The sequence below is a fragment of the Cebus imitator genome, unplaced genomic scaffold, assembly GCF_001604975.1.
Source record: "Cebus imitator isolate Cc_AM_T3 unplaced genomic scaffold, Cebus_imitator-1.0 Scaffold20, whole genome shotgun sequence".
Classification (NCBI taxonomy): Eukaryota; Metazoa; Chordata; class Mammalia; order Primates; family Cebidae; genus Cebus; species Cebus imitator.
Window position 1 is genome coordinate 8,653,883 of NW_016107335.1, and position 27,791 is coordinate 8,681,673.

General features: G+C 48.7%; 1 protein-coding gene across 1 annotated transcript; it reads right to left on the bottom strand.

Moving 5' to 3' along the window:
* Positions 1-270: 270 nt before the first annotated feature.
* On the bottom strand, positions 271-26,294 carry ZNF862 (zinc finger protein 862). The gene is made up of 8 exons (XM_017520877.2): positions 26,034-26,294; positions 19,793-19,904; positions 18,303-18,407; positions 15,914-16,611; positions 14,002-14,179; positions 5,305-5,409; positions 2,337-4,451; positions 271-687 (listed from the first exon to the last, which is right to left on the bottom strand). The coding sequence occupies exons 1-8, from the start codon at positions 26,055-26,057 to the stop codon at positions 512-514; spliced, it is 3,513 nt and encodes a 1,170-aa protein (XP_017376366.1). The 5' UTR covers positions 26,058-26,294; the 3' UTR covers positions 271-511.
* Between the last annotated feature and the right edge of the window lie 1,497 nt (positions 26,295-27,791).

Consider the following 27,791-nt stretch of genomic DNA (forward strand, 5'->3'; position numbering starts at 1 on the left):
CCTGGGAAGAGGTAGAGTTCCCTGCCAGATCGAGGCCTCACTGCTTCTGCTGCAGGAGCCAGGGTGGGAAGTCGCAGAGCTAAGCCTCTGGGGCCAGGCCAGCTGTCCCTGGAGCAGTGGGTCAGCCTCCACCTCTAACAAACTGGCCTTTCCCTCCTCCCACTTAGGCTGTGGGCAGCCTCCCTGGAACATTCCCCAGGGATGTCCAACAGTCTCCACACCACAACAGTCCTCTTGCCACCACAATAGGGGCTGAAACCTTTCATGATGGGATTATTTTCTGGAGCACCTTAAAAACAAACTTGCGGTAAGAACCTTCTGGCACACTTGCGTGAGGCATGGCTGTGCTGAGCGGGGTCTCAGGAAACAGGTCATGCACCTCCTAATGCCCCTGCCGCTCCAGACGCCACTGCCCACTTCCTGCTGCTCAGAGAGCATCCCTGCCAGTGGGAGAGCTGAGAGCAGTCTAGGTCCTGCAGAACCGTCCCCGTGATCAAGGACTCCCTGTCCCTCAGGACATGCTGGGGGCCTCCTGGCTGCTGTGGGGGTACAGCAGGCTCTCGGGAGGCGCCATGATGCAGTCCTTCAGTACCTCCACTGCTTCCCTGGAAGGCAGGGTGGGTGGCTTCTGGGTCCCGGACCCCTCCGCATATAGGGCTCCCATCTGCCCCTTCCTGAGCCTGGCGCCTGTGATGGAGGAAGAAGAAGGCAATTAGACCAACCTACAGAGACCATCTTCCACATCCAACTTCTCCCAGGGGCTGTCTGGTGAAGAAAGCTTGGCAGAACAGACTGGAGACGGGACCGCTACTGCTCACTGCAGCTCCCTTCTATGCCTGCTCTGCTCATTCTTTCCTCCTAAGACAAGGGGTCTCAGCTGGGGGTGATTTTGTCCCCCAGGGGCCATCTGGCAATGTCTGGAGATGATTTTCGTTGTCACAAGACGGGGGTATGCTACTGGTATCCAGTGGGTACCTAACAGGTAGAGGCCAGGGATGCTGCTCAAGTTCCCACCATGAACGGGAGGGGCCCCAGCCGAGAACCCCCCCCAATGGCAGCGGTGCCAAGGCTGAGAGCCCTGCCTGGAAGGAGGCCTCAGCGTGCAGTCAGATAGTGTTTGGACCGATCTGTGCTGGTCCCATTGTCCCTGTGGAAAGAGTAACCTGCACAAGTGCACACCTGTCATCCTCTTTTTCTCCTTCACACCCACAGGGCTGGACACACAGCAACTTCCTCAACAAACGCCCAGGTGATGGGCTAGCCCAGCCCTCCCGCTTGGCTCTCCCTGTCTCTTATCAGTGAGGGGTCTCTTCTCCTCCCTACCTGCCCTGCTGTGGCTCCAGGGCCACCCTGCTTCCTACAGAGAGCCCCTGTCAACCCTGAGACCCAGTCCCTTTTCTGATGGCCACAGACTCAGAGGTGAAAGCTGGAGCAGCACCAGCTGGAAGGAGACCAGCTAGAGACGCCGGGAGAGGGAACACTGCTCCGTCCTTGTCAGGTGGCCGTGAGTGGTGTGCAGAACCCCAACGGCTCGCATCTTTGCTTTGGTTTTCTTTTTTATCATTATTATTATTTTCCCCACCGCAAAAAAAGAATGTGTTTCATCTATGGTTTTCAAAAGACTACTTGAAGAGAGAAAATTTCCTGTCTATGGCTTTCAGTGACTTGCCCTCCCTTCTAATACCGCTTCCCCCTCAAGCAAGTCCCTGGCCCAAGCCCCCCGCTCCAGCGAGGCTGTTTTTGCTCTCCCCTGCCCTGTGCAATTCCTGCCTGAAAGCCTCACCATCTCCTCTACATCTCAGCTCCTCCACAGCCAGGCTGACCTCTTCCCTCTCGAGAGTCCCGCACAGCCGAGTCTACACAGCCCACTTAGAATGTGATGGCGCTGCCTGGGGCTGGTCACCCTCTCCTATTCCCAGCAGTGGTCTTGACCTTTAACTAGTACCATCTGCACCACCTGCCAGGCACTGTCCTGAGTGCTTTCCAGGTACAACTCACTCGGCAGATGAGAAACTAAGGCATAAAGGGACAGATTTGCCCAAGGCCACACAGCTAGGTGGGGGCAGAGACAGCACAGCAGTCACCAGGGCAGACAGGCTCTGGAAATGCACACTCTGCACTAAGCCCTGCTACCTAGAGCACATGTGTGTCATATCCCTGGCAGGGGCGCAAACTCCTGGTACTAGACGTCACGCGTCTAGTACCCACTGGCCTAGCAAATGGGTGGGCTCGTGACAGACGCTCCATAGGGATCCGCAGTCCTGTCTTGTTGGCCTGTGGCTCAGCATGGGGCTGGAGGGCAAGATTCCCTGACTTGGGGGAGTTCGGCTACTTACCTGCAGGGGAGTGGGCTGGCACCTGGGTGCAGGCATAGACGTGGCTGAAACGCCGGCCTGAGGAGGTCAGGTACCAGTGCTGGATGGCGGGCTGGGGGTCGTACTCTGTGACGGCCACGCCGTTCACAGCCGTCATCATGAGCATGTTGAGCACCTCGCTGGAGAGCTTGGTCCTCTCATCAGTCCTGATCCGGTTCATGGCCTTGAACCCCCGCTCACAGCAGGAGGTAGAGACGGGCACACAGACCACCACGGCCATGAGCTTGCTCAGCAGGGGGAAACGGTAGTGCTGGGTCAGGGCATTTTTGCAGAGCATGGAGAACGGGAGGTGCTGGGTGATGGCTTTCAGGCCCAGCCACTCCTCCAGCAGAGCCTCCTCATTGTATCCTGCTGGGAGGGAGTGCTCAAAATACCTGGCCAGGGTGAGAATGTCATCATTCCCAAAACTGGCAAGTTCGATCCCGTTCGGCCAGGCCATGGTGTCAAACACCTCCATGTTCTTGAGCTGTGGCGGTCGATCTGCACTGAACCTCTGCTGGAGGTACTCTATTCCCGTCAGGACCATTCTCTCCCTGTCTACCTGGAACCGCTGTTCCGCTACCTCCGGTCTGTCCAAGCAGATGCCGTGGAGCCGCCCGTCCTTGAAGCTGGTGTTGAATTCTTCCTCTTTGGGCCCCGCCTGGTGACGGAGGCTCTCCAGGGCCACGTAGGCCCGGCCCAGCGTGGCGTTCACCTCTGTAATCAGCACGATCTCCCTCTGGCACACCTCAGACAGAGGCCTGTAGATGCTCAGGAAGTCCAACAGGAAGTGGCAGAACTTGACGAAGTGGAAACCACGCATGAGCTTCAGCATCCCCTTGGCCCGGTGCCCAATCTGGCCCCCAGCCTCCGCCACGCTCTGGAGGTGCCTGGCTAGTGCGGGCCAGCTCGCGAGCAGGGCGTGCAGTGTGCGCCTCCTGCTGGCCACCCACCTCACGGCGTTCAGGTCCTTCAGGCGGAGGATCTCCTGCTCCAGAGCTGCTGCACCTTCCTGCAGCTCGTTCAGCCTCTTGTTTGAGGACTGATAAAACTTGAAGATGGTGCGGATGTGCCGGTCGCACTTCCTCACCAGGTCGATGCTCCCACAGGCGTCCACCACGGCCAGGTGCAGCTGGTGGGCCACGCAGTGGATAGGCAGCAGCTGCGGGATGACCTCCTGGAACTTCTCCACAAGGCCTCCTCTGCAGCTCAACATGGCTGAGCCATCAGTCCCCAGCCCCACCACCCAGCCAGGCTTCCGGAAGGGGATGTCCAGCTCATCCAGGGCAGAAACGATGGTCTCGAAGTACCCATCTGCTGTCTCACTGTAGAGAGGGGCCAGAGTGATATAGGACTCCTTCACCTCCATCTGCTTAAAGTAGCGGATATAAATCCCCACACAGGCCTGCTCGGAGGCGTCGGTGGAGCTGTCCAGCAGCACACTCACGCAGGGAGACTTGCGCACGTCCTCCAGGATCTCCCTCTTCAGCGTCTCGGAGATGTACTTGATGAACTGAGTGCATGCTGTGCGATTGCGGTACTTGCCCAGTATCATGGTCCCAGTGCTCTGGAGGAGCTTTAGGATCTTCTCAAAGTCATTCAGGGGCCTTGAGTGGTATGCGATGGAGTAGGCAGCATTGAAAAAGTGCTCCATGTTGGCCATGAGGTCACTGGAGATCTCCGGAATGAGGGCAGTCTGAGGGGCATCTTCCTTGATTTCAACTGTGTTGACACAGAGCCTATGCGCTTTGCTGACTTCATGGTATTTTAAAGTCTCCACTTTAAAAGGCCCCGTGTAACCTCTGACTAACCGAGATGATTTGTCGTGGAGATTAGGTCTTTCTTTGCAGGCTGAGCAGAAGAGCTTGGTCTCTTTGGGGTCAACTACCAACCATGGGAACTGCCCAAACCATGACCTCTGAATGGAACGGGGCCTGTACGTCCTCTTGATTCTCCTAGGTCCATCTCCGTCTCCTTCACAAAAGCCGGCACTGCAGCAGGAGGCATGGGCCTCCACGGGAGAGGCTGGAAGCAGCACGGAGTCCGCAGCCAAGACCTGTGTGTCCACCTCTCTCACTGCCACCATCTTCTTGTTCCCTTTGGGAAAATTCAATCATGCTTGGTTCTGCTACCCAGAACTCTGCAGTCGTCTATCAGCTAAGACACCCCCAAATTAGTAAGTATCCATTAAGCAAAGCAGAGAGGATGAATGCAGTCCTTCTTTCTAGAGATCATTACTGGTGTCCACTTAAACCCTCTCCTATTCTTATCTGGGAAAGTCAATCTGGCTCCCCCAGAGTTGTTGCTAATCCTTGTGGGTTCTTTCACCAGCACCTGCACCACCCTATCCATGCAGCTACCCTGGGATCATGTGACACCAGATGCCAATAAGCTCAATTAACCGCCTTGGGGACATAGGGGCTGTCGGATAAGCAGGTGGCTTTCAGCCTCCTGTGAGGCTCCACAATGGAACAGGTTAAACACCTGCCAAGGCTTCTTATGCACCTCAGAAAGAAGTAGGTCCAGAACTATGTGCAGCAGCTACAAGCAAAGACGTTACTGATTGAGTGAGACACGCAAGACAACGAATTCTCACAAAAACGGTGCTGTCACTGAGCACAGAGGAGGAGGGAGAAGGGATGAGAGGCTCACAGACCTCTGGGTCCCCTGGCTCCTTGAGACCAGTGTCCCCACGGACCTGCTCCCACCAGCTCTGCCACAGCCCCTATCAGCCCTTCTTACAAAAGGACCTGTTGTTTCCCAGTTTCACAGACTACTCTGCACTCTGTGGGCAGGGTTCATTGCTTATTCATCTTGTCTGCCCAGGGCTTCCTGCCAGGCTTGGTGCCCTATCGGCCCCAGTTTGATGAGCACAGCTGAACTCATGCTGTGTGACTCATCATGGCCACCCTGGCACGTGCCCTTCAGAACGCTATAGGTTTAGACTCACCTGGAGGACGACCTTTCCCCCACTTTGGCCCATTTGGGTCCTTGATCCAGGGTGCAGCCCTCCGCTCCAGTTTGGAGATCAAGTCCGGCTTGGCAGCAGCAGGTCCTGTTGCAGAGATGAAGAATCATGCTGATGTCACTGCTGAGGCCAAGTTGAGTAGCCCCCTCAAGCTAAACTCGGCCCCTGAAATACAGAGGTGTCTCGCATTCTTTCCTTAAAATGCCTGGTGGGCTGGGGTAGGCTGAGCGCACACCCGGGGTGCCAAAGAGGCAGTCAGGGGAGGGGCATGCCTCTGCTATGATGGGACTTCCTCAGACCCACAGGCCAGCCCCGGGAGTCACAGTCCAGCCATACACACCAGAGTGGGAAGGGTGGAAACAGGAAGAAACACAGGGACTAAGCAGGAGAGAGAAGGCAGTTGCGGGGCGGGGGGGTGGGGGGGGTTGGTGCAGCCACATCAGAAGTGGAAGGTGCCACCCACAGCTGGCCCACCCATGTGCCCCCATCACAGCTGGCCTTTGTACAGGTGACCAACTACATAGGTTTTTGAAATGGGCACATGGAGGGCCCCCCAAAATATCTACCACCTGCAATGGAGCCTGAAATCTGACTAAAAGAGTTTTGCGTCTTTGGATTAAGCACTTTACTTAAATAGAAATATTGTTCAGGGGTATGCGAATAAACCGTTTCCTCTATTGAAAATAAAATCCATCACTATCTACATCATGCTTTTGTGTGTGTCTATGTGACTATGTGCATAAACTTTCTGTGGAAGGCCACACAAGCAACCGGGCCTATGGGTGCTCCCGGGAGGAAGTGAAGGGCAAAGGGAAAGGGAGGTTGGTTTCCACTACTTATCTTTGGATCACTTGAATATCTTTATATATATAATGATACGTGTGTGTGTGTGAGAATATCTACATATTTATTACTAATAAAAATAAAAAGTAAATTACTAAAGTGTGTTAGATTGAACATATATCCTCCTTAAAATGTCTCTAAATGAGATATTTAGAGACATTTTAAGGAGGATATATGCAAAGGAATAATAACAACAAAATGAGGCATAAGCCCAAGAGAAAAATTGGAGCTTCCAATTTTGGAAGAAGGAAAGGAGACAAAAGAGAAACGAACAGAGCTGAACACCAAGTGCCTGCAGAGGGGTTAACAAGGAGAATCAAGTTGGTTAGTACCACAGAATCCCAGAAAGATTCAGAAACTGCAGGCACCAGGTGCAGGAGAAGGTGGTGGGTGGGGAATGGGCAGGAGCAGGGGACTGGCTCAAAGTCTGCACAGAAATCTGCTGAATCCCCGGTCCCCTCACCTGTTCCAGGAAACAGCACTGCCACACCCCAGAGGAGAAGAGAGGCTTAGTCTACAGAAAAACTTACCCAGAAAAGCTTCAGATCCCAGAAACCACATACAGGGAAAGGTGAAGGGGCGGTATGGTACTGAAAGCAGGGAGATCGAGTCGCCTCTATGGACTGAGGGCTGCACTGCTCGACTCCAAGAATGCCGGCTGGGCTTATCACACCCTCCAAACAGGAAACGGGAAGTGTTTTCTTTAGAAAAATGGAATGGCCCTTCTCTCTCCCCTCAAAAGATCTATGGATACTGACTTTTGTGGGTTCTTTAGTAAGACATCTGGGTTTACAGCTGATCACCCTACAGTGAAAAGTAGAACCTACTCTTGATCTTCCCAGCCATGCACAGAGCTTCCAGTCAGTTTTTAAAGGCTTACTCTTACACAGGAATGAACCTAGAAATAATTATTTAAGAAAAGCTTCTAACATAAAAGAGAGAAACCAAAACAAGTAGGAAAAAGTTTGGAAGAACTTGAGATAGAGCAAGGAGCAAAACAAAACTTCCAAATAATGAGAATTAATATTGCCAGTGAGAAAAGTGATGACAGCCATTCATGAAAGAGGCAATAAAAGTTTTAGAAACTAAAAACCCACTAGAATAAAAAAATTAAAAACTCAATAATAAATAGAATTGTTAGAAAATAAAATGGAGGAAATGTCCAAGAAAGTAGTATAGAAAATATAAAAGCAGAAAATAGGAGAAAAAGATATAAACAGAAAACCAGAGGCTCAATCCAGGAAGTCAATATCAAACTAATAGGAAGGAGTTTCTGGAAGAAAGAAAAGAGAAAATAGATAGGAAGAAATCATACAAGAAAATTTCCCCAAACAGGAATAAGACAAGTTTCTACATGGAAGGGAAATACCAGATACCCAAAACAAAAGATTTAAAACACACTTTATATAAAACATCAAGGCACATCATTACAAATTTGAGAAAATCAAAATCAATTTCAAAAGCTTTCTGAGTAAAACAAATAGGTCATGTTCAAAGATTCTGGAATACGAAGGCACTAGAGCTCTCAACAGCACCAGTAAAACCTAAAGGGGCAATGCTTTCAAAACACTGAGGAAAAGTATTTCCAACCAAGAATCTTATGTCCAACCAAGTTATCACTGAATCGTGAGGGAAGAATATGGGTGTTTTTGAGGGAATGTGTTCGCTTTCAAGGTCCACAAGGGGGCGTAGTTTCTAGGGCAAGAACTTCCCAGCACCATGCCCCTCTCCCATCTCTCTCCATCTAAGAGATTTAACAGTTTATGTTTAAATTTCGAGGGCAGGGGAAGAAACTAAGAGTCAATCACCCCAGTGGAAGTTCTAAGGAACTCCTTTCATTGGCCAGGCGTCTTAGAGAAGGTGGGGGGCTCCTCCTAGGTTAAAAGTCCCCTTCTCCCACACCCCTTTGGACTCCATGTTTGGGTCCCCTTCCACAAACACTCTGTCGTGGAAGCTGTTTTTCCTCTCCTAAGCTGCATGTGTCTCTCTCAGTGTGGAAGCTGCTTTCCTCTCCTGGGTTCCATCTTTCTGGATTCTCCCACTCCGTGTGAGAGGAGCTTTCCTTCTCTGGTTTTCCCACTCTGGGAACCCTTCTCACTCAGTGTGGGAAAGGCTTTTCTTTCTCTCACTCAGTGTGAGACTTAGCTGTTTCTTTCTCTCTCCTTCTCCTTTTTCTCTCTCTACCTAAATAAAATCACTTTCTACAACACTTCTTAAGTCCGGCATTTACTGTGCACTGTGCCATGGTCTCCTCACTCATTCTTGGGGAGTGATTGGCCAAGAACCTGCAGAAATGTCCTCTGAGGGGAACTGAGGGGGTACCCCTGAACCCCAATATTACATTCTTAGATAGGCTGCATCACAGAAGGCCTCCCCTGCACCCTTCCTTAGGAAGCCACTGGAAAATGTGCACTAACAAAATGAAGACATCAACCACGAAAGATGAGACAGACTCAGGAAACGGGGGAGACAGGGGCACATCTCAGGCCACAGGTGTGCTGCAAGCCTAAAGGCACCTAGGTTAGACAGAGCAGGGGAGGGGAAGGCTCTGTGAGCGAAGTCTCCAGAGAAAGAATGAAACGGAGAGGTCACAGGATGTCCGGTCACGGGGAAAAGCCTCTTCAGAGGAGTTTTATAATTCCACTGGAGAGTCTGGAAGGAATTGATGAGGGCACAGTAAGTGAGAAAAATAAAAAAGAAGAAAAGATTTTCCAATTCCAGGGGGAAGGGTCCTACAGCGCAGGAAATACCATCACACTACACCCCCTTGTTCAACAGCAAATCACACATCATCATAACTGGGCAAATAATTTATACTAATTTAACCAAAAAAGTGTGATGTACCTGTTCTGAGAGGATGGAGAGAAGAGAAGTGGGGCCCAGGTGATGTAACAGGGCCGTATCTCCATCTTCCACAGTAGGAATCAATACAGAGTATCTAAAATCAATAAAGCGGGAATACAATAAACACAAGCAACAGGCTGTGAAAGTGTGATTCTGCCTGCTCTGGCAAAGCCCCCCAAAGTAGGAGCCAGCTCTTCCGAGTTCCAAAGCCGGACACGGACATCTGACCTGGAAAGAGAATGGCTGAGGGCCCAGTGTGGGGGTGGGGGGGGAGTGGCTCTAGCCCGCACCCATAAGGAAGAGTCACACAGCTGAGACTGAGGAAGCCAGGAAGTAGGGCACCAGGGATGTTTCTGGAAAGCGTTGTCAAGGGTATTGTGAGCCTCTCTCCCTGACTATGGGGAGCAGTGGGAGCAGTGGGTGCGCCCTTTCCCCTAACCTGACCTGTATCGCTGGAAGCTGTGAGCAGCCATGAGTTCAGGCCTGGTTACCCCTTTAGTCTTATGACTAAAGCAGCCACAGGCTGCCGGTGCCTTGGAGGAGGCCGTATCGGGAACGGCCCACACTCCAGGTCTGTCAGAGCACAGGGTCTGAAGATGCTTCCATGGTTCAGATGTGGGCTACACAGGAAATGAGAAGAGGCCTGGTGTTGTCTGTGGGGCCTGCTCACGGCGGCTGGCTACTGCTCTGATGCTCCCCTGTGAAGGAATCTACATGGGACAGGCTGCCAGGGCAGACGTTTACCCATGTCCATTCAACTGCAAGCAAGAGGATCCCAGGGCCTGTGGGGGGTATTGCGGAACCCACAAACACGCCCAAAGAACCAGCTTTAAAGGACCACAGCTCTTATTAAGTGGCTGGTGTCAGATTATGTGTCAAGTGAAACCTTTCTTTCACCTCCCCCACCCACCCATCATGCCATTCCCACCGAGGATGAGTCAGAAATTCTGAAACCAGCAGGGGTGGGAGAAGAGGAGCCCTTCTTCCTATGGCAGGGGTCCAGATTCTATAGCTGCAGCAGGTTGAGGCTGGTAAGGCAAGAATTGAGTGTTAAATGGAGTCCAGATTTTCTACTACTACACAGAGACTGCGCTTTTGTTTCCTAAATTTTCCTTTTGGTAAATTTTAGATACAATGTCAAATTTACAGAGAAGATCGAATAATACAAGGAACTCCAATTGCTGACATCTCGCCCCATGTGTTCCAGCAGGCTTGTGAGCTCACAGGCACACGCTCTTGCTGGGTCCACACATATCACTACAATATTTTTCTGAACCATTTGAGAGTAAATTGCTTGCATGCCACTTTTTTCCTAAATACTTTGTATTACCCAACAAAAAGGACCCTCAAATAGGTGGTAGGCAGGATTCGAACATGGGCTCCAGGGCCATGGCCCTGGCCTGACCCCTTTCCCTTGAGGTGAGGGAATGCTGAACAGGATGAGAGGTCATGCTGTCATCACATTACCTTGCACAGCAAAGGGAGATTAGCAGGTGGACCCGACCTAATTACACAGCTCTTTCAAAGCAGGGGCTGTTCTCAGCTGGCAAGTCAGAGCCTCAAGGCACATGACGATTCCACACTGCGGCCAGCCTGAGCATGGAGCGGCCATAGGGAAGCACCCAAGGGCAGCCCCTGGGCTGAAAATGCTCCTGCTGACAGGCAGCAAGGGAACGGCAAGGAGCTAGGTTCTGGCAACAGTCTAAGTGAGCTCAGAGCCTACAGACAGGAGCCTGCCTGGCCAGCCCCTTGGTTTGGGCTAAGATTCTAAGCAGAGAACCTGATCAGGCCCACCTGGACTCCTGACCTGCAGAGCTGTGAGGTAATACATAAGTCTGCAGTCATTTGAAATGGGGCAGCAGAAAGCAAAGGTATCTTATACAACCAGAGTTACAATGATCAAAACCAGGAAGCTCAACACCAATATCATAGTATTATCTAATCTACAGTCCACACTAAATTTCTCCCCTTGTCTCCAAAATGTCTCTACAGCCCAGCATCTGTCCCAGCAGCATGCACTCAAGTTGTCACACCTCTTCAGTCTCCTTGAATTGTGGCAGTTTGCCAGGCTTTCTCTGTCTTTTTTGGATCAGGACACTTTTGAAGAGCTTTGTACTGGGCATTACACTCATTGAAATTAGACCAGGAAGATTTTATGTTATCTGAGAGTGACAAGAAAAAGTTCTGGGCCCTGCCTAGATTTAACCCAGAGGGTGAGAAAGAAAGGGGCCCCAGGGCTGACATGCTCAGATGTGAGCTGGAGGATGCAGCTGTTTCATGAGCACATCCTGCGGAGTCCATCGCTTCTAAGATTATGTCCACATACGTTATTTAGAAATAATGCAGCAAATTACTGGAAGAAACAGCTACAAGTTTCTGGGGAAGAGGACTTCATAAAAGAGAAAGGTGGGACAGGGGACTGTCATTTTTCTTTTTTTTGAGATGGAGTCTCACTCTGTCGTCCAGGCTAGAGTGCAGTTGTGCAATCTCGGCTTACCGCAACCTCTACCTACCGGGTTCAAGAGATTCTCCTCCCTCAGCCTCCCAAGTAGCTGGAACTACAGGCACACGCCACCATGCCCAGCTAATTTTTGTATTTTTAGTGGAGATGGGCTTTCACCATGCTAGCCAAGCTGGTCTTGAACTCCTGACCTCATGATCCACCCACCTCAGCCTCCCAAAGTGCTGGGATTACAGGTGTGGGCCACCGCGCCCGGCCAGTTTTGTGTTCTATTTACAAAAAATAATTAAATGATAATGCAAAATAATATTTGGTTTTCAACTCCTAAAGCGTTTGTTATGGAGGGTAAAGTTACGGGAAATTAAAAAAGAAAAACTAGCCAAAGTAAAAATAATAATAATAACAATTAGAGAATCTCCACTATGTTTCAACACTACTTTATAACCCAGTTGTTGGCTTGATGCCTTTTAAAAGGTCACTTTTAAACATACAAATAGCTTATGCCAGGCCCTGCCTGTAGTCTCCAGGCTCCTGAAGATGCTTTTATATCTCAAACACGAAGAACTGCTGAAACTGGGGGATAAAGGATAACCAGAGACCCAATTAAAGTAACTGAAAGGAATCACACACGTGCAACTCAATTTCTAGACTCCTACACCTGTCTAAATTTCACGGACAACCCGAGACACCAGGCCCACCCCTAGAAAGCCTGTCTGATTCCTGCCTCTGACCCTCAAGGAAAACGAGTTCCCTTCCCTCTGATGACATTTTATGTTCATCCAAATAAAACTTAAAGACTTTAATTTCCCTAGTTAGCTAAGATTTCCCTACTGCCTAATTTATGTACATGAAAAAGAAAATGATAAAATGTTTAGAGCATGCTCTCTCGAAACACAAAGCCTGAAGGAATGGGCACAGGCTAAACAATCCTGGCCAGCTCTCCCTGCGTGCCTGGTACTTTCACCATCGTCCAGGGGCTTCAGAGGGAAACAGAGTCGCCAGTGCCCATTACTTTAAAAGAAAACCAAACTTTTTGTAAGAGGGTACCCATTTTTAAAAGAGGTGTCAATTTTGCCCTCACTCTCACTGCTTTTCAGCACGGCAGGGGCAGTGATGCTCTTTGAACGGAAACTCCTAACCTAGGGCACGATAGCAAAACCTGTCACCACAAAATAAATAATTCAAGTCACTTTCTGAATGTCTGGGGAGCCATTTAAAAATTATCAACAATGGTAAAAACATGTATGTAAGTCAAGAATGTTTAGAAAATAATCCAGATCTTAGCTGCACCTGAAAGAGCGGTAACACGAGGGGCTATGACATCAATCAAGTCACAAACTTTCTTATTTCCTGTTTTGCAGAAGTCACAACACAGGCTGCTGGAACTCCTAAGGCACCTACAACAGCCTGTTGTACAAGGTTTCCGTTATCATGTATGTTAGTAAAGAAATACGTAAAAGCTGTGTAAGATGAAGAGTTGGCCAGGTGTGCTGGCTCACGCCTATAATCCTAGCACTTTGAGAGGCTGGGGAGGGGAGGGGGTGGATCACCTGAGGTCAGAAGTTGGAGACCAGCCTGGCCAACAGAGTGAAACCCCGTCTCTACTAAAAATACAAAAATTAGCCAGGTATGGTGGCGCACACCTGTAGTCCCAGCTACTTGGGAGGCTGAGGCAGGAGAATTGCTTAAACCCGGGAGGCAGAGGTTGCAGTGAACCAGCATCATGCCACTGTACTTCAGCTTGGGTGACAGAGCGAGACCCTGTCTCCAAAAAAAAAGTTGTATTTCCATCTTGGTGCTTCATAAGAACCTTGCTGATCTGCCAGAAAGAGGCAAAGAGAAGATCAAACAGCAGATGCAGGAGAGGACAGCACTATCCTGAGTAATAAGCACTGCCCTCTTTCTACTCCAAGGTCCAAACCCCATGCCCCCCGTCCTGAAGGCTGCCCTTGCTGGCACCTGGCCCGAATGCAGGAGCCTCAGCCCTGAGCTGCACAGATAGGGGTGGCTCTGCCAGGCCATCCCCGCCATCATGGGTCAATGCCCTTCCTCCTTTTGGTCCACCTGGTTTTGAACTCAAGTAAAACATTTCCTACTCTATAAAGGCTTCCTGATCCCTCCCGCCAACACCGAGGAAATCAAATCTCTCTTTATCAGTAGCACTGGTTACTCTTCTGGAAGCTCTTTTGTGGGAGACTGTATTATTTTATGTTTTCTTATTAAAATGTCTGTCTCTCCCACAAATGCGCTAGGTCCTTGGAAGCAGAGACGTGGCTTGGCCGTGCTCATCTGGCACATAGGAGGTACTCCAAAATGTCTGGTGAGGGACAAATGGATGGACAGGTGGGTGGATGAGAAGGTGATAAAGCACAGTTACCCCAAGCAGGGGAGTTCTGAGGTGCAAAGACAGGATTGGTCTCTGCCTATGCATGGGAGGGCAGGGATGGGAAGATAACCACAAGCCCCAGCTGTCTTTGTGGGCTTCCTGAGTCAAATGAGGATGGCGAATAAGAGTCTCAGTGCGTCTTTACCCAGGGATGCCATCAGCTCGTAGTTCATCCGCATCACGTCCCTGTACAGCTCCTTCTGCCGCTTGTCTAGCATGCCCCACTCCTCCCGGGTGAAATACACCGCCACATCCTCGAACACTACTGGCAGCTCCGCAAACACCACAGGAACCTCCTCCGACAGCCGCTCTGCAGAAGGGTCCTGGAACAAAGAGCAGCGGCCGCTCAGCACCACTTGACGAGCCAGGCGCCCACGCGACACTTCTGGGGCCTTCGGAGCCCCATTTCTCCTGGGAAGCTCACCAAGAGGCCCAGATGCACTTGGAGGAATTAATTTATACATTGAAAGTCAAAGAATCAAATTCAGGAGGCCCAGAATCAGTAGGTAAAAACCAAGTGAGACTCGGTCAGACCCCAGAATCCCCTGGGCGGAAAGAAAGTGTGTGGAAAGAATGGGCAGCCGGGCAGAGCGTCTGACTGCATGCTGTCGCCAGTCCTGAGAGCTGCCTTCTGTTCACTACAACTAAAAGGTGACTGTGTGCCTTCAGGAGGACCTCTAAGATTTCCCAACGGGATGCGAATGAAGAGGTGGTCAAAAAGCTAACGATGCTATGACCAGCGACTGGTTTACAATGCCTCACTGCTAAAGGAGTTCAGATGATAAAAGGTTACATCTGTTCATTCGCTTCTAATACTAAAAAATATCAGGAACAGGAAAAGAAATGAGCTATGCTGTTTTTCTGGATTTTGGAAAATTGAGAATTTACAAACTTGAGCCGGATTCCTTATGATGTCAGCTCAAGGAGGAACCTCCGAGCTATTCTCATGGGACTCCTGGAGGGGAGTTAAAAATGATTTGTTGCAAAATTCTACTTCTATGCAACAGGTGAGAACTGGAGAAGCTTCCAATGAACATAGTTTCCTTAGAGGACAACTTCCCAAAGCATTCAGTAACTACAAAGGAACCCTTAGGTGGGCACTAGAGTTCTTTAGCGCCCAGCAGCGCTGCAGGGAATGGAAGGAAAGCACTGGGCTGGGAGCTCAGGACTGTGGGCAGATTCTGGCACTGACCACAGGATCGCTAGGACCCCAGACATGTCACTTCCTCCGAAGCCTCAGTTTTCTTCCAACACGATGAGTTTAATAGCACTTGCTCTACCGGCCTCGCAGCAACATTAGAAACATTACATCAAACACCACGTGTGAAAAACTGCAATGTTTAAAAGTGCAACATGACTCCAAAGTTAAAGTTAACGTTTTTAAAAATACTAGCCAGGTGTGGCATATCATACCCATAATCCTAGCATTTTGGGAGGCTGAGGTGGGAGTTTTGATTGAGCCCAAGAGTTCAAGACCAGCCTGGGCAATATAGCGAGATTCCCATCCCTACAAAAACTAAAAAATCATCCAGGTGTGGTGGCATACACCTGTAGTCCCAGCTACTTGGGAGGCTGAGTGGGAAGGATCGCTTGAGCCTCAGAGGTCAAGGCTGCAGTGAGCTATGATCACACCACAGTCCAGCCTGGGTGACAGAATGATACCCTGACTCTTAAAAAAAGTTAAATACTAAGAGCTCTGTGATTGTTTCGTGGTTGCAGCCTATTTCTTGAGATCTATGTTTATTTTAGATTCTGAATAAAGATTATTGTTTCCTTTATAACAGAAGTAGAAATGTTCTATCTCACAAAGTATGTTTTGTTATTTGCAAAAAAAGGAGATGATAGTAATAGGGTTGTTGTCCAAATTAAATGAGATAACACATGTAAAGCATCTAAAACAATGCCTCGTCCATGATACACGTTAGTATATGCTAACATTATGATGTTTGCAGTGCGTTATCACTATTATGCTTTTGTTCATCATCTCCATGGATACACATTGTTCTCAGTATAGAATCCTTCTCTGTAAGATACAGCAATCATTATAAACGTATTACCTGAATGCAGGATTCTACTGCATCATTACATAAAATACTAACATCTGAGGAGCTGTGGATGCCATCAGTGGTTTCTTTTCGCCTCAAATCTGAAATGCAGTCTAGATACATTGCAGGAATTGCTCCACTCCCCCCAGGGTCCTCTAGTTCAGCTCTTGAGCTTGGCAGGAGCTCAGCCATGCTATCAAAGCCTCCCAGAGGCCCTGGTGGGTAGAATATGGGGTAATCCACGGTGAAGAGCTGCTCCGGGCTGGCCAGGATATCTCCAGGTGGGTCTCTGATGCTCCGGAACCGGGCTGCCCAGACAGGGTCCCTTGCTGCCAAGGCATTGACGCAGAACACATGGGCCTTGCTCTTGGCGTGGTACTTGAGAGTCTCCACCTTGAATGGTCCTGTATAACCTTCTATCAGTCTTGACCGCTTGTCCCTGATGGAGGGGTATTCTCGGCAAGCAGAGCAGAACAGAGCCGTCTGCTCCTCATTTGCAATCAGCCATGGAAACTGCACAAACCATGACTTCTGTATGGATCGGGGCTTCAGGAGTTTCCTGCTTCTTCCTGCCCAGTCTCCCTCGATGTGTCCACTCCCCATACTGAGGTGGGAAAGGCAGGCTTTCTTCTGAGGTGGCAGGCACTGTCCACTCTCCTTGGTGGGACCTTGCACATCCATTTCTTCCGTGTAGCCCATCTGTTTTTTTCCTTTAGAGAAAAGGGACAGAAGGGATCTGCTTTAAAATCCTACAGTTAGAGCCACCGGGGCTGTGAGGTACATCAAACATGAAAGGCAGAAAGCATACACATACACCTGAATTTTCTTCTAGTTCCGGCCAAGTCTGCAGACCCTTCCCTCACCTAATCCAGAAGAAAGCCAAAGAGATGGCTTTACAGAACCCTCCCCGTCCCTTTTGCTCTTTGAATTTAAAGGACAGATACAACTGGCCAAAATCTTTGCAATTTAATCTGTGAAATGTAAGACAGTGGTACAATCTTCAGGAGTCAAATTTTATTTATGGATAAGAACACTGACATAATAGAATATAGGATTTAAAAAAGATCATTAAAGCCACACACTGCGACTCCAGGGGAAGAGAGTTATCTGCCTTCTGGGCAGGCAGTTTTGGTCCCCAGGTAGCTCTCCTTAAGCTGTAATCTATCTTCCAATACTTTTACATCAAAGTACTGGATGCTGACTCAGTCCTCAAGAGAAACTCAAGCCTAATTCCTCTTATACCACAACCCTTCAAAGAGATGAGGACTCTCATGACCTCACTAAGATCTTTCTTCTTCTTTACTCACTCCTTAGATGAAATGCAACTCAAAATACTGTAACTCCTGTGGAGCCATTTCTTATGCACCAAGATAAGTTCCAACGCCCAGTGGCCAAGGACTCAACATTTTTCATGCCAGGCCAACAGACTAGTCTACAAAACTGTAAGGGCATGAAGCGGTTAATAGGAGTCAGAAGGCTCAAAGTAAGAGCCAAGCAAGGAGAAATGAAATGAAACAAATTTGTCTGTATGATACTTTACAGAGTCACAAAGCTGTCTGGAGTGTCTTGTGGTCTATCTGAGAGAAATCACAAGGGAAAACAAACTTCTGTGATTTGATTCATATGGGATCTTGTTCCCCACCTCTCTCTTCTCCCACAGGAGGGGCTGGGTTAAGTCAGTTATTTTACATAATGACAAGATTGTAAAGGGCTAAGCCAAGCCCTGAACGGGAGGGTCTTATCAAAAGAGGAAAGAAAAGATAAACCCCCCAGCACTTTGAGAGGCCTAGGGGTGCCTATCATGAGATCAGGAGAACGAGACCAGTCTGGCCAACATGGTGAAACCCCATCTCTACTAAAAACACAAAAATTGGCCATGGTGGCAGGCGCCTGTAACCTCAGCTATTCAGAAGGCTGAGGCAGGAGAATCGCATGAACCCGGGTGGTGGAGTTTGTGGTGAGCCGAGGCCACGCCATGGCATTCCAGCCTGGGCGACAGATCAAGGCTCCGTCTCAAAAAAAAGGAAAAAGATAAATCCCTAGAAATTAGCAGACAGTTGTTCATTCATTCAGTGATTACCTATTGTGCAACTGCTGGGTGTCAGGTATTGTTCTAAACACTAGCAATATGGTAGTAAATAAGATAAAGTCATGTCTTCATGGAACTTATACTAATTATAAACAAATTCTCTTGGGTAGAAATAAGATGACGGGGGATGAGAGGTTGGAGAAGGACACTGGGGCAGTGTGTACATTTACATATTAATAAGCTGACTCCTGGAAGAACAGCAGTGTCAGTTGGTGGAGGACAGGAAGGGCAGAGGATGAGCCTGGAGTCCTGGGGCCGCCCCTGCTCCCTCTCCAGCCAAGTGCCCGCTCCTGGGTGCAGGTCCACACTCACCTGGGTGATGCTCCAGAAGACTCCTCTGGTCCTGGACACTGCCAAGCCATGGCTGTGGCCCTCGCCTGAACTTACAGAACAACTCAGGGTTGGCAACAGTTGGTCCTGAGTTTAAAAAAAAAAGAGAGAGAAAAGCACTATGAGGGCCTGGCTCCAGGTCACAACACGAAGGAGGTATCTGTCTGCGACTCTCTCTCAGCATGGTGACATAGGGGCCAAGGAGGAGGTAGGAGTCCTGATGGTTCGGCACAGTGGTTCAGTGGTTTAGCAACTCAGATATTTATGAGCCCCCTAACAGAACAGGGGACTAGGAGAAAGGACTGAGGGCACAGGGAAGGCTAAACAGGTATAAAAACTATGGGTTAGAAACCCAAATGCTGAGAGGGGCCAGCCTGATAATACAACAGAGGAAACCAGGCCAGGTGCAGGGGCTGTGGCAACCTGGAAGGCGTAACCCTGTGTAAGGGAACAGCAGCTGTTCACCTGCAGAAGGACTGCCACATCATCCCGTTTGCCGAGAGGTGCCAGAAATCCACATTCTTACGTGGAGACTCCCAATGACTAAATATTGGCAATTTACTTAAATATTTTTAAGAAGCCAAACAAAAGCAACAAAAGCCAAAAAACCAAACAGAACTCCAAGCAGTGAGCCATATCTGGCCCGTGAGCTGCTATTTTGCAACTTCTGGTTTGGAAGAACCAGTGGTTTTCAAACACTTTTAGCAGACCCAAGACGACTCACCCCAGCTGCAATCCTTCTATCCACAAAAGATTGGTAGGAGATTGTTGCCCCTACCATGACTTACACAGGGGCCAAAGTGAAATAAGAAAGGCATGGTAGACAGTCATCAACTTGCAATCAGCAAACAGTGCACATGTGTACACACATGCTGAAACACAACCAACCACCTTTGTCCTTGGCGCAGAAAGTCTACCCAAAGAATCAGAGGAAAGAGCATTCAAAAATTAGAAGAGATGAAAAATACCCTTACTTATGCAAAGTTTTAACTGTTTTATCTCACTAAATCTCTACAACAACCCTAAGAAGATGGAAATTAAGGCTTAAAAAAGCCAAAGGCACTCAAGTATCCAGTGGAGAGCTGGGATTGAGACCAGATTCCACATTGCAAATGCAATGCTCTTCCACCACTGCTTCTGACTCCAGCGTCCTACGCGATTCACAGATGTGCAGGCCGAGTTTCCCTCCTGGCCCCTTGGGGCATCCCGAGGCACCAGGAGACAGATCCAGGAGTCTAGCCCAGGTCTGCCAGATTGCCCCACTTCTCTTGACCATTTTAAGGTGAGGAGAGAAAGGGTGATGTGTGGATTAGCATGCAATTATGGTAGATACGGGACAGAGCAGACAGGTGGTGAAGATGCCTAGACAAATGCTTGGATTCCAGAAAACGGTCTCTATATTCCTGACCCAGATGAGGTTGGGAATGCTGATCTAGATCGACAGCGGCAGGGATGTAGATGGGCCTCCATACCCAACGGTGGCACCAGCTTGTCGGAACCACAGAGCTCCTTCTGCTGCTGGCTCAGCAGCACCCATTCCTCCTGGAGTAAGTACACAGTGATGTCATCAAATGTCACAGGAGCCTGAAAGGAAAATGACAGCTGTTAAGTACCAGCCTCTTCCTTAGATTTATCTTCCACAAGTGTTCCTGCCCACCTGAGGGCTCCCCTGCATGGAGAGGGGTGTCGTCAATTTATGTGCATGGCCCACACCCCACCTCTCACCACCTGGGTACAGATCACAGTGAGAACAAGACTCGTTTCTTCTGGGAAGTGCCATGCACTGAAACGAAACCGACCCATGAAGGAGGCCGGCTCAGGAGACTCTCTGTCCTCTCCCCACGTGCTCTTCATCTGCCTCTCACACACCCGTTACTTCTCAGCCAGGGGCTGGGCAACAATTCAGGGTACATTCTTTCATGGAACCTTAAACGTGGTAAATCTTCACTTAGGAAGATGTGGCTGATTTCTAGAAACAGCTGAAAGTCATTTAGAACTATGTGTGTGAATGAAGTCGATGATGAAAACAGGCAACACTTTGGGGCTGAGATCTATGGCCCTCGTGGCTTGTAAAGGAGCTCTGTGGGCTGGGGAGTTCAGAAAGTGTTTGCAGGAGTTCCAGATTAAGATACCAGATTAAACAAGCCCATTTAATTTGTTCATTCCCCATGAATTTAAAAGACCCCCTTCCCAAAACAAAACCCCGACTATAATAGGAGGCACAACAAGGAGCCAACAGTAACACGATCTTGGAAACCAAGAAGCAGATGAAAAAGCAGTCACTCAGCAGATCCAAGAAAATCAAATCCTCGCCTGGCAGCGGGCCAACTGAAGAACCACCCAAGGTACGCCCTGCATCCTCAAAGGCTCAGCATCTTCCAGCAAGGGAACTCTCTAACCCCAACGGAACAAGAACTAGGGGAGGGCTGTGCCCCCAACAAATGCCTCCCCAGGTTCCTTTACATGAGGCTCCAGCTGATAAGCCCCACCCCCATGAGCACAGAGCTGTTAGATTTTCCATCTTTGCTAAGTGTTAGCAGACTGGACTACCAGATGCTTGGGGAAAGGATCTAACAGGGACTACAGAGACCAAAACAGATGGGAGGTATGAGGAGAAGCGGGGGTTGCTAAGGAAATGGTGGGGAGGCATGGAGAAAAAACTTAAAAAAAAACTAACATCAAGCTATACCATCGAAGAGGTAAGATACTGCAGCCACGAAACAAAATGTTATAAAAGAAATCATCAGGCCGGGCATGGTGGCTCACGCCTGTAATTCCAACACTTTGGGAGGCACAGGAGGGTGAATCGCCTGAGGTAGGGAGTTCAAGACCAGCCTGACCAACATGGTGAAACCCCGTCTCTACTAAAAATACAAAATTAGCCAGGCACGGCGGCATATGCTTGTAATTCCAGCTACTCAGGAGGCTGAGGCAGGAGAATCTCTTGAACCCGAGAGGAGGGGGTTTTGGTGAGCTGAAGTCTCACCATTGCACTTCAGCCTGGGAAACAAGAGCAAAACTCTGTCTCAAAAAAAAAAAAAAAAGAAAAAGAAATCAGAAAAAGGAGATATGTTTATCCTTTTAAGTTTTGTACCATGAAAACATCACCTAAAGAAATAAAAAATAAATCAATAAAATTATCAACAAAAAACAAATTTCTCACTCCAAAGAAATATAACTTTGGGAAATAGCAGCATGTCATTTAAATTAGGTGAAATATCTATTTTAACCTCAATAGTAGACATTTCTTGAGGAAAATGATATATATCATTCTCACTGCTCACTATTATAGTGGGTTTTTCTCACGTTGACTGCAGAAAATTTGGGCAATAGAAATAAGCAGAAAAAAATGTATTCAGGTCACCCACATTCCTTTTACTGAAAAAGAACTGCTTTTCATTACTCTTCTTTCCTGAGAACCTGTTAACATTTGGTATATAACCTCCCAGTCTTTAGTCTATGAATATGTATGAACAGTTTTAAAAACAAAAATGGAACTGTACTGCCAAATATGTATGATTAAATAACTATTTGCTCTGGAGTGTCTTCCAAACAAAATGAAGTATTTCCAAAAGGCTATTGGAAGACAGCCTCCCCTAAAAGAAAGGGGTCAAACAGGAAAGGAGTCTCCATGAGATACACCCTAGGGAGAGCCAATGTGGGGAAGCATCAAAGAGAACCCCAAGATTAAGCTGAAGGCAGATTCGGGATGACTGCTGTATCCCAGGACTGGAAGGCAACCTGGCTAGATTGGGACAGGTGAAAACACTTGTGACGAAGGACAGCCAGGCTCCCTATTCATGCCCATCCTTCCTGGGCATGCACAGGTGAGCATAATAAAGGCCAAGGGCCCTATCACATTAGCTCCACTGCAGGGTCCAGCCCTGCTGGGTCCAGAGGGTATTCTCTATGCATTCCATAGTGTCCCCTAGCAGTCCTTGACCATAGCAACCCGAAGTTCCTAGATCATCATGCATAAAGTACAAGAAGGCTTTAATCAAGGCTTAATATTCAATAAGACTAATATCTAATCACTCACGCTACTTATTCCTAACTAGATTCTTCTTTCTATATTCTATTTACTAAGCAGGAACTGGCCTAGGCTTCAATCTCCTGCTTCGGCACTTAAGAGACTTTCCACCCACACTCCACCTGAGGAGCACAGACAACCATAATAAAATGTCTTCCCAGCAAGAGTGATAACACTAACACCTGGTACTTCTGTTAAGCAGTATTATGGCAAGAGCCTTCTGATTCCAGGTGACTGCAATGTAAAGAAAACACAAATCTGCAAGAATAAGAGGAATTCCTCATCTATGTGTAATGCAAAGAATATCTCCCGACGTTCTATTTTAGTGGTTCCCACTCTCTACAGGGTAAAGCTGTCTGACTTCCCAGTCTAGCACCAAAGTCCCCTCAGTCTGAATCTGACCCACTTTCTAACTTCAGCTCTATGCATCGCCTCACTGGGAATGTCTCCTCCAGCCAGATTCGTTATCACTGCAATCACCCAACCTACCTCACACCTTTCCTCTCTCTACACTCCCAATCTTTAGATCCTGACTGCCCACTTCCTCCCACCAACTTAGGATCCATCCACCCATAATGTCACGATTCACGTTCTCTTTCAGGCAAGATTTCCTAACCACCTGGCCCAAGCGTTTATCCTTCTTCTGAGCAAGGAAGGCTTTATATCCCTCCTAGAGTCCAGCCTTCAGGTAATCTATGCTGGTTGGTTGATTTTACAACTTCCTTCATCACCACCACCCTTCTCCCCACCACGTTATATGGAAAGGATTTTACAGGCACTTAATTCACTTTTTCATTCGAAACACATTTATTACTTAAGTGTTTGTGCTTGGTGCATGGTGATTCAAAGATACGAGATTAAAATCTATCAGGAGGTGACACACAACTAAGATGTAAGTGCAATAACAGAACCATGTTCAGAGGAAAATGAAAAAGGAGTATCAGTCACTTGTACAGGAAAGACACAGAGGGTCAGGAACCAGAAACGCTGAGGCAACGAATACATACAGAAACAAGTACACACAGAGACTTCTCTCTGGGGGCATCAACAAGAGTCTCCTAGGAGGCAGGTGAGGTGTCGGGCTAAAGTGTTCCTTAGAGCACACACACCTTGCAGCAAAAGGCTCCTGGAGTGATGCTATTTTGTGAGCATTCCTTCCTGAGAACCTATTAAGTGCCAGTAACTGCTCCACTGTTGTAGCCGGGGATATAACAGTCAAGTCAACAAATATGTAAATAAATAAATAAGCCTGAGAATTTTTAGCGATAAGGGTTGGGAAGAAAACAAAACAGGATCATGGGACAGAGCATGATAGGGAAAAGTCTGACCTTATCCATTATTCTGCCGATAACAGGCAAGATATCCTACGCTCAGTGTGGGATATCAATCCAATGGCCCAAGATGGCTTTTAGTTAATAAAGACCACAAAACAGCCCTGAGGGGGTGAGTGAATGAGTGATTGCGCCGGCAGGTGGGTGGTGAGAGAATGTGAAGGCCTAGGACACTACTGAATTCTTCTGTAGACTTTATAAACACACTTAGGCTATGCCGAATTTATTAAACATTTTTTTTTCTTCAATAATAAATTGACCCTAGCTTACTGTAATTTACTTTATAAACTTAATTTTTCAAGCTTCTGACTCTTTTGTAATAACACTTAGCTTAACACTTTGTACATCTGTACAAAAATATTTTTCCTTGAATATTTTTGTATTTTTATTTATTTTCTAGCAAACCATTCTGCCAACCAAAAAGTGTTTTTCTTAATATTCGAATTATATGGTTTTGTTTTTTAAATCTTTTTTACTTTTTACTTTTTAAGCTTTGTTAAAAGCTAAGATAGAAACACATACATTAGCCTAAGCCTACACAGGGTCAGGATCATGAAGATGTCACCAGGTGATAGGAACTTCTCAGCCTGACCGTAGTCTCAGGGGGACTGTTCGTGAGAGCCCTGCTGATGGAGACCTTGTTATGCAGCGCGTGACTGTATTTCTCTCTTCTCCCATTAAAGGCTAAGAGAGCCTACGACGGAGCAGAACAGCTTGGAAATCATCCTCAAATCACTAATTCCAATATCAATTCCAATATTTTATAAGCCTTCCCCCTACATTTTGCTCCTCTTTATTCAAATTCAGGTTCAATGTAAACCAATCTGGGGATATTTCTAAAGGGTAAGGTCCACAAGCTCCATCTTTGCTTGGGTTCTGTTGAGCATTTATGGTCTTGGACTGTGTACCCTGTAGGTGCCGTGTCTGGAAAATGCATCACTGTAGCCTGTGGAGTGGAGGGAGGATGCAAAAGACGCGAGAAATCACCTCTTCTGAAATTCAGAATCCTTCCTAGTCTTCCAAGGAAAAACTTCAGCATCAAAAGAACCTCATTATCAGCCGGGTGCGGTGGCTCACGCCTGTAATCCCAGCACTTTTGGGAGGCCAAGGTGGGAGGATCACGAGGTCAAGAAATGGAGACCATCCTGGCCAACATGGTGAAACCCCGTCTCTACTAAAAAACAAAACATGGAGCGATTTGTCTGGTTAATTCTGATAACAAAACAGGAATTAGCTGGGCGTGGTGGCACGTGCCTGTAACCCCAGCTACTACGGAGGCTGAGGAAGGAGAAATGGTTGAACCCAGAGGTGGAGGTTGCAGTGAGCTGAGATCGCGCCATTGCACGTCTGGTGACAGAGCGAGATTCCATCTCAAAAAAAGAAGAACCTCATTATCCTTTCTCTCTTCTGGTGGGACAACCATTTCAGGCGTGTCCAAGTTATCGAAGTGAAAACTGCAGGAGAACTGCTTGAGAAAGGTGGTGATTTCCTATTTATCCTCAGACTTCTACCATCTCGTTCAATGCAAATCACAGATCACAAATGTTTATTAAATGGACAATTTTTTAAAGTACTCAATAACAGTCAAAAATGTTTGTTGAGAGAATTCTCCTCTGTGCCAAATAACAAACAATCCTCGAGAAACTGGCGGCAAACAACATCCAGAAAGATGTTAGTCCCAAGAGGCTGCCAGTGTCTCCAGGCTAATGTGCCCACAACCACACTGGTCTTTGCTGACACGGCCTGGAAGCGCTGGCAAGCCCGTCGAACCCACTGAATTCTACCCACCAAGCACTTTCTCTCCACTTTTTCTTCCAACTCAAAGCCAATTTATGACACATGCTTCTAAGCAACGCCCAGATACTCCATGAAGTACATAACCTAGAAAGAGAAGTGGCAAAAAGCATGCCAGATGCCCTCTCTTTTCAGGGCAGGAGAAAAGAGGGAGGGAGGGATCTTGGGAAGAAGGATCTAGGCAGGCCCAAGCCCTGAAGCGGCCCACCCTGCGGCTCCCACTAGCGTCCAATCCAGACTCCAAGCCTTTGAACAAGCAAGGCCTCTTGAAAACGCAGGCGGGGGTGGGGGGAACAGGAAGCACCCCCGCCTCGCTTCACTCGGGGGTCACCCAACCCAGCATCGATCCAGCGGCCGCTCGCCAGCGCGGGGAGGACGCGAAGACACGAACGGGTACGTCCGCTCCTCTCTGCCACCCTCCCGGGGGCGGGCCGGTGAGTCCTTCCCCGCAAGCCTGGCTAGTCTGCTGGGCCTCCGCCCGACCCGACCCGCCTCTCCCGAGCCAGGCTCTGGGATCCTCGGGAGGGAGCGGGCGGCCCCGGGGCCTTCCAGTCCTACCTTCCCCGACTCTCTGGGCTCCATGGCCCCGCTTTCGGAGGCCCGTGCCGCCCCCTCCCCCCGCGGCCTGGCCTGACGATGCAGCCGCCGCGACCGCCCCGGGGACCCGGGCTCCCGGAGGGGGTGGGCGCCCAGGCGGGGAGGGAGCGCGGCCCCAGAACTTCGCTCTCTCACGTCGGGGGGCGGTAGCGCCCGCGGACCCGGGAGAGGCGCTGAGCTGGGACTCGCGTCGTACCGAGCGAACAGCTTTACGGCCGCTGCCCCGCCCCAGGCAGCGGGGCGTGACGGGAAGTGTAGTCAGCTCTAGGTGAGCGGCTCCCGAAGCTGCTATTGGCTACCGGAATGCAGGTCCTGATTGGACGCCGGCGGCGCGCTTGCGACCCTGGCTGCCTCCCTCCGGTGATGGTTACTAGGCAACAGCCGCGTGGCGTCCTTTGGGCCTCTGCAGCAAGGGCAAAGCGCCCTGATTGGGCTACGCGAAGGCCAATGTCAACCTTGAAGGTTCTAGGTTTTCTTTTATTAAGGAGGTCAATACTTTTTGTTCTAGTCACTCAAAAAGTATCGTTAATTGCCTACCATGGGTCAAGCCGTGTTCTAGGGCTTAGGAGTACACCGTTGAATAAGACAAAGCCCATGCCGTCAAGGAACTCACAGTCCATTAGGGAAACAGACCAGAAACAGATAATTAAAAAACAGACAAGTGCCGTGAAGGAGGTAAGCACGAAATATGAATTCAAGCCCGCGTTGTCACCTTAGAGTGAAGCGGTGGGGGATATGATGTGCTTAATCAAGGATTTCCTGAGGAAGTGATGCCTAAGCAGAATTAGAGCAAGAGGTAGGGGTCCGCCAGGTAAAGGAGACGCAATGGACTGACTGGTGTTCCCCTCCCAGGAGATGGGGCCTTTGAGAGGTTTAGATGAAGTGTGAGGGTAAGGCCCTCATGATGGGATTAGTGTCCTTATAAGATGTTTTGGCCTAGTGTGGTGTCTCACACCTCTAATCCTATCTCTTTGGGAGGCTGAAACACGAGGATCACTTAAGCTCAGAAGTTTGAGACCAGCCTGTGCAACATAGTGAGAGATCTTGCCTCTATAAAAATAAAATAATTTTGTGAGGTGGGAGGGTGACTTGAGCCTGGTTAGTCGAGGCTGGAGTGAGCCAGGATGGTGCTCAGCACTCCAGCCTGGGTGACAGAGCGAGGCATGCCTCAAAAAAAAAAAAAAATACTTTTAGGTGGCCAGGGAAGGGATGTGCCCTCATGAAGGTAATAGTGACCATATGGGTGCTGGGGGAACGAGATACGCCCTTTGCCCTTCTGTCCCTCTCTCTGCCTTCTGCCATGTGAGGACACAGCAACCAGGTACCCTCCTGAAAGCAGAGACCAGGCCCTCGCCAGACACAGACACTGCTGGCGCTTTGATCTTAGATTTTCCAGCCTCCAGAACCATAAGAAATAAGTATCCATAATTTATAAATTACCTAGTTCCAGGGATTTTGGTATAGCAGTGCATACAGATTAAGACAAAGACCAACTGATTTTTTTGTATTTTTAGTAGAGATGGGGTTTGGCCATGTTACACAGGCTTCAAGTAACCATTTTCCATTACCCGATTCTGCTCTCCTGGCTAAGGTTGAAGAGACCTAAACTTTGTTCGAGGAATGTAGGGGAGTCTCCATTACTGAAAAAGAATGAGACACAAGAAATGTGGAGGAGAAGGTAAAGAGTGAGGACTGTGTGGATTCCAAGTGACCTGCCAC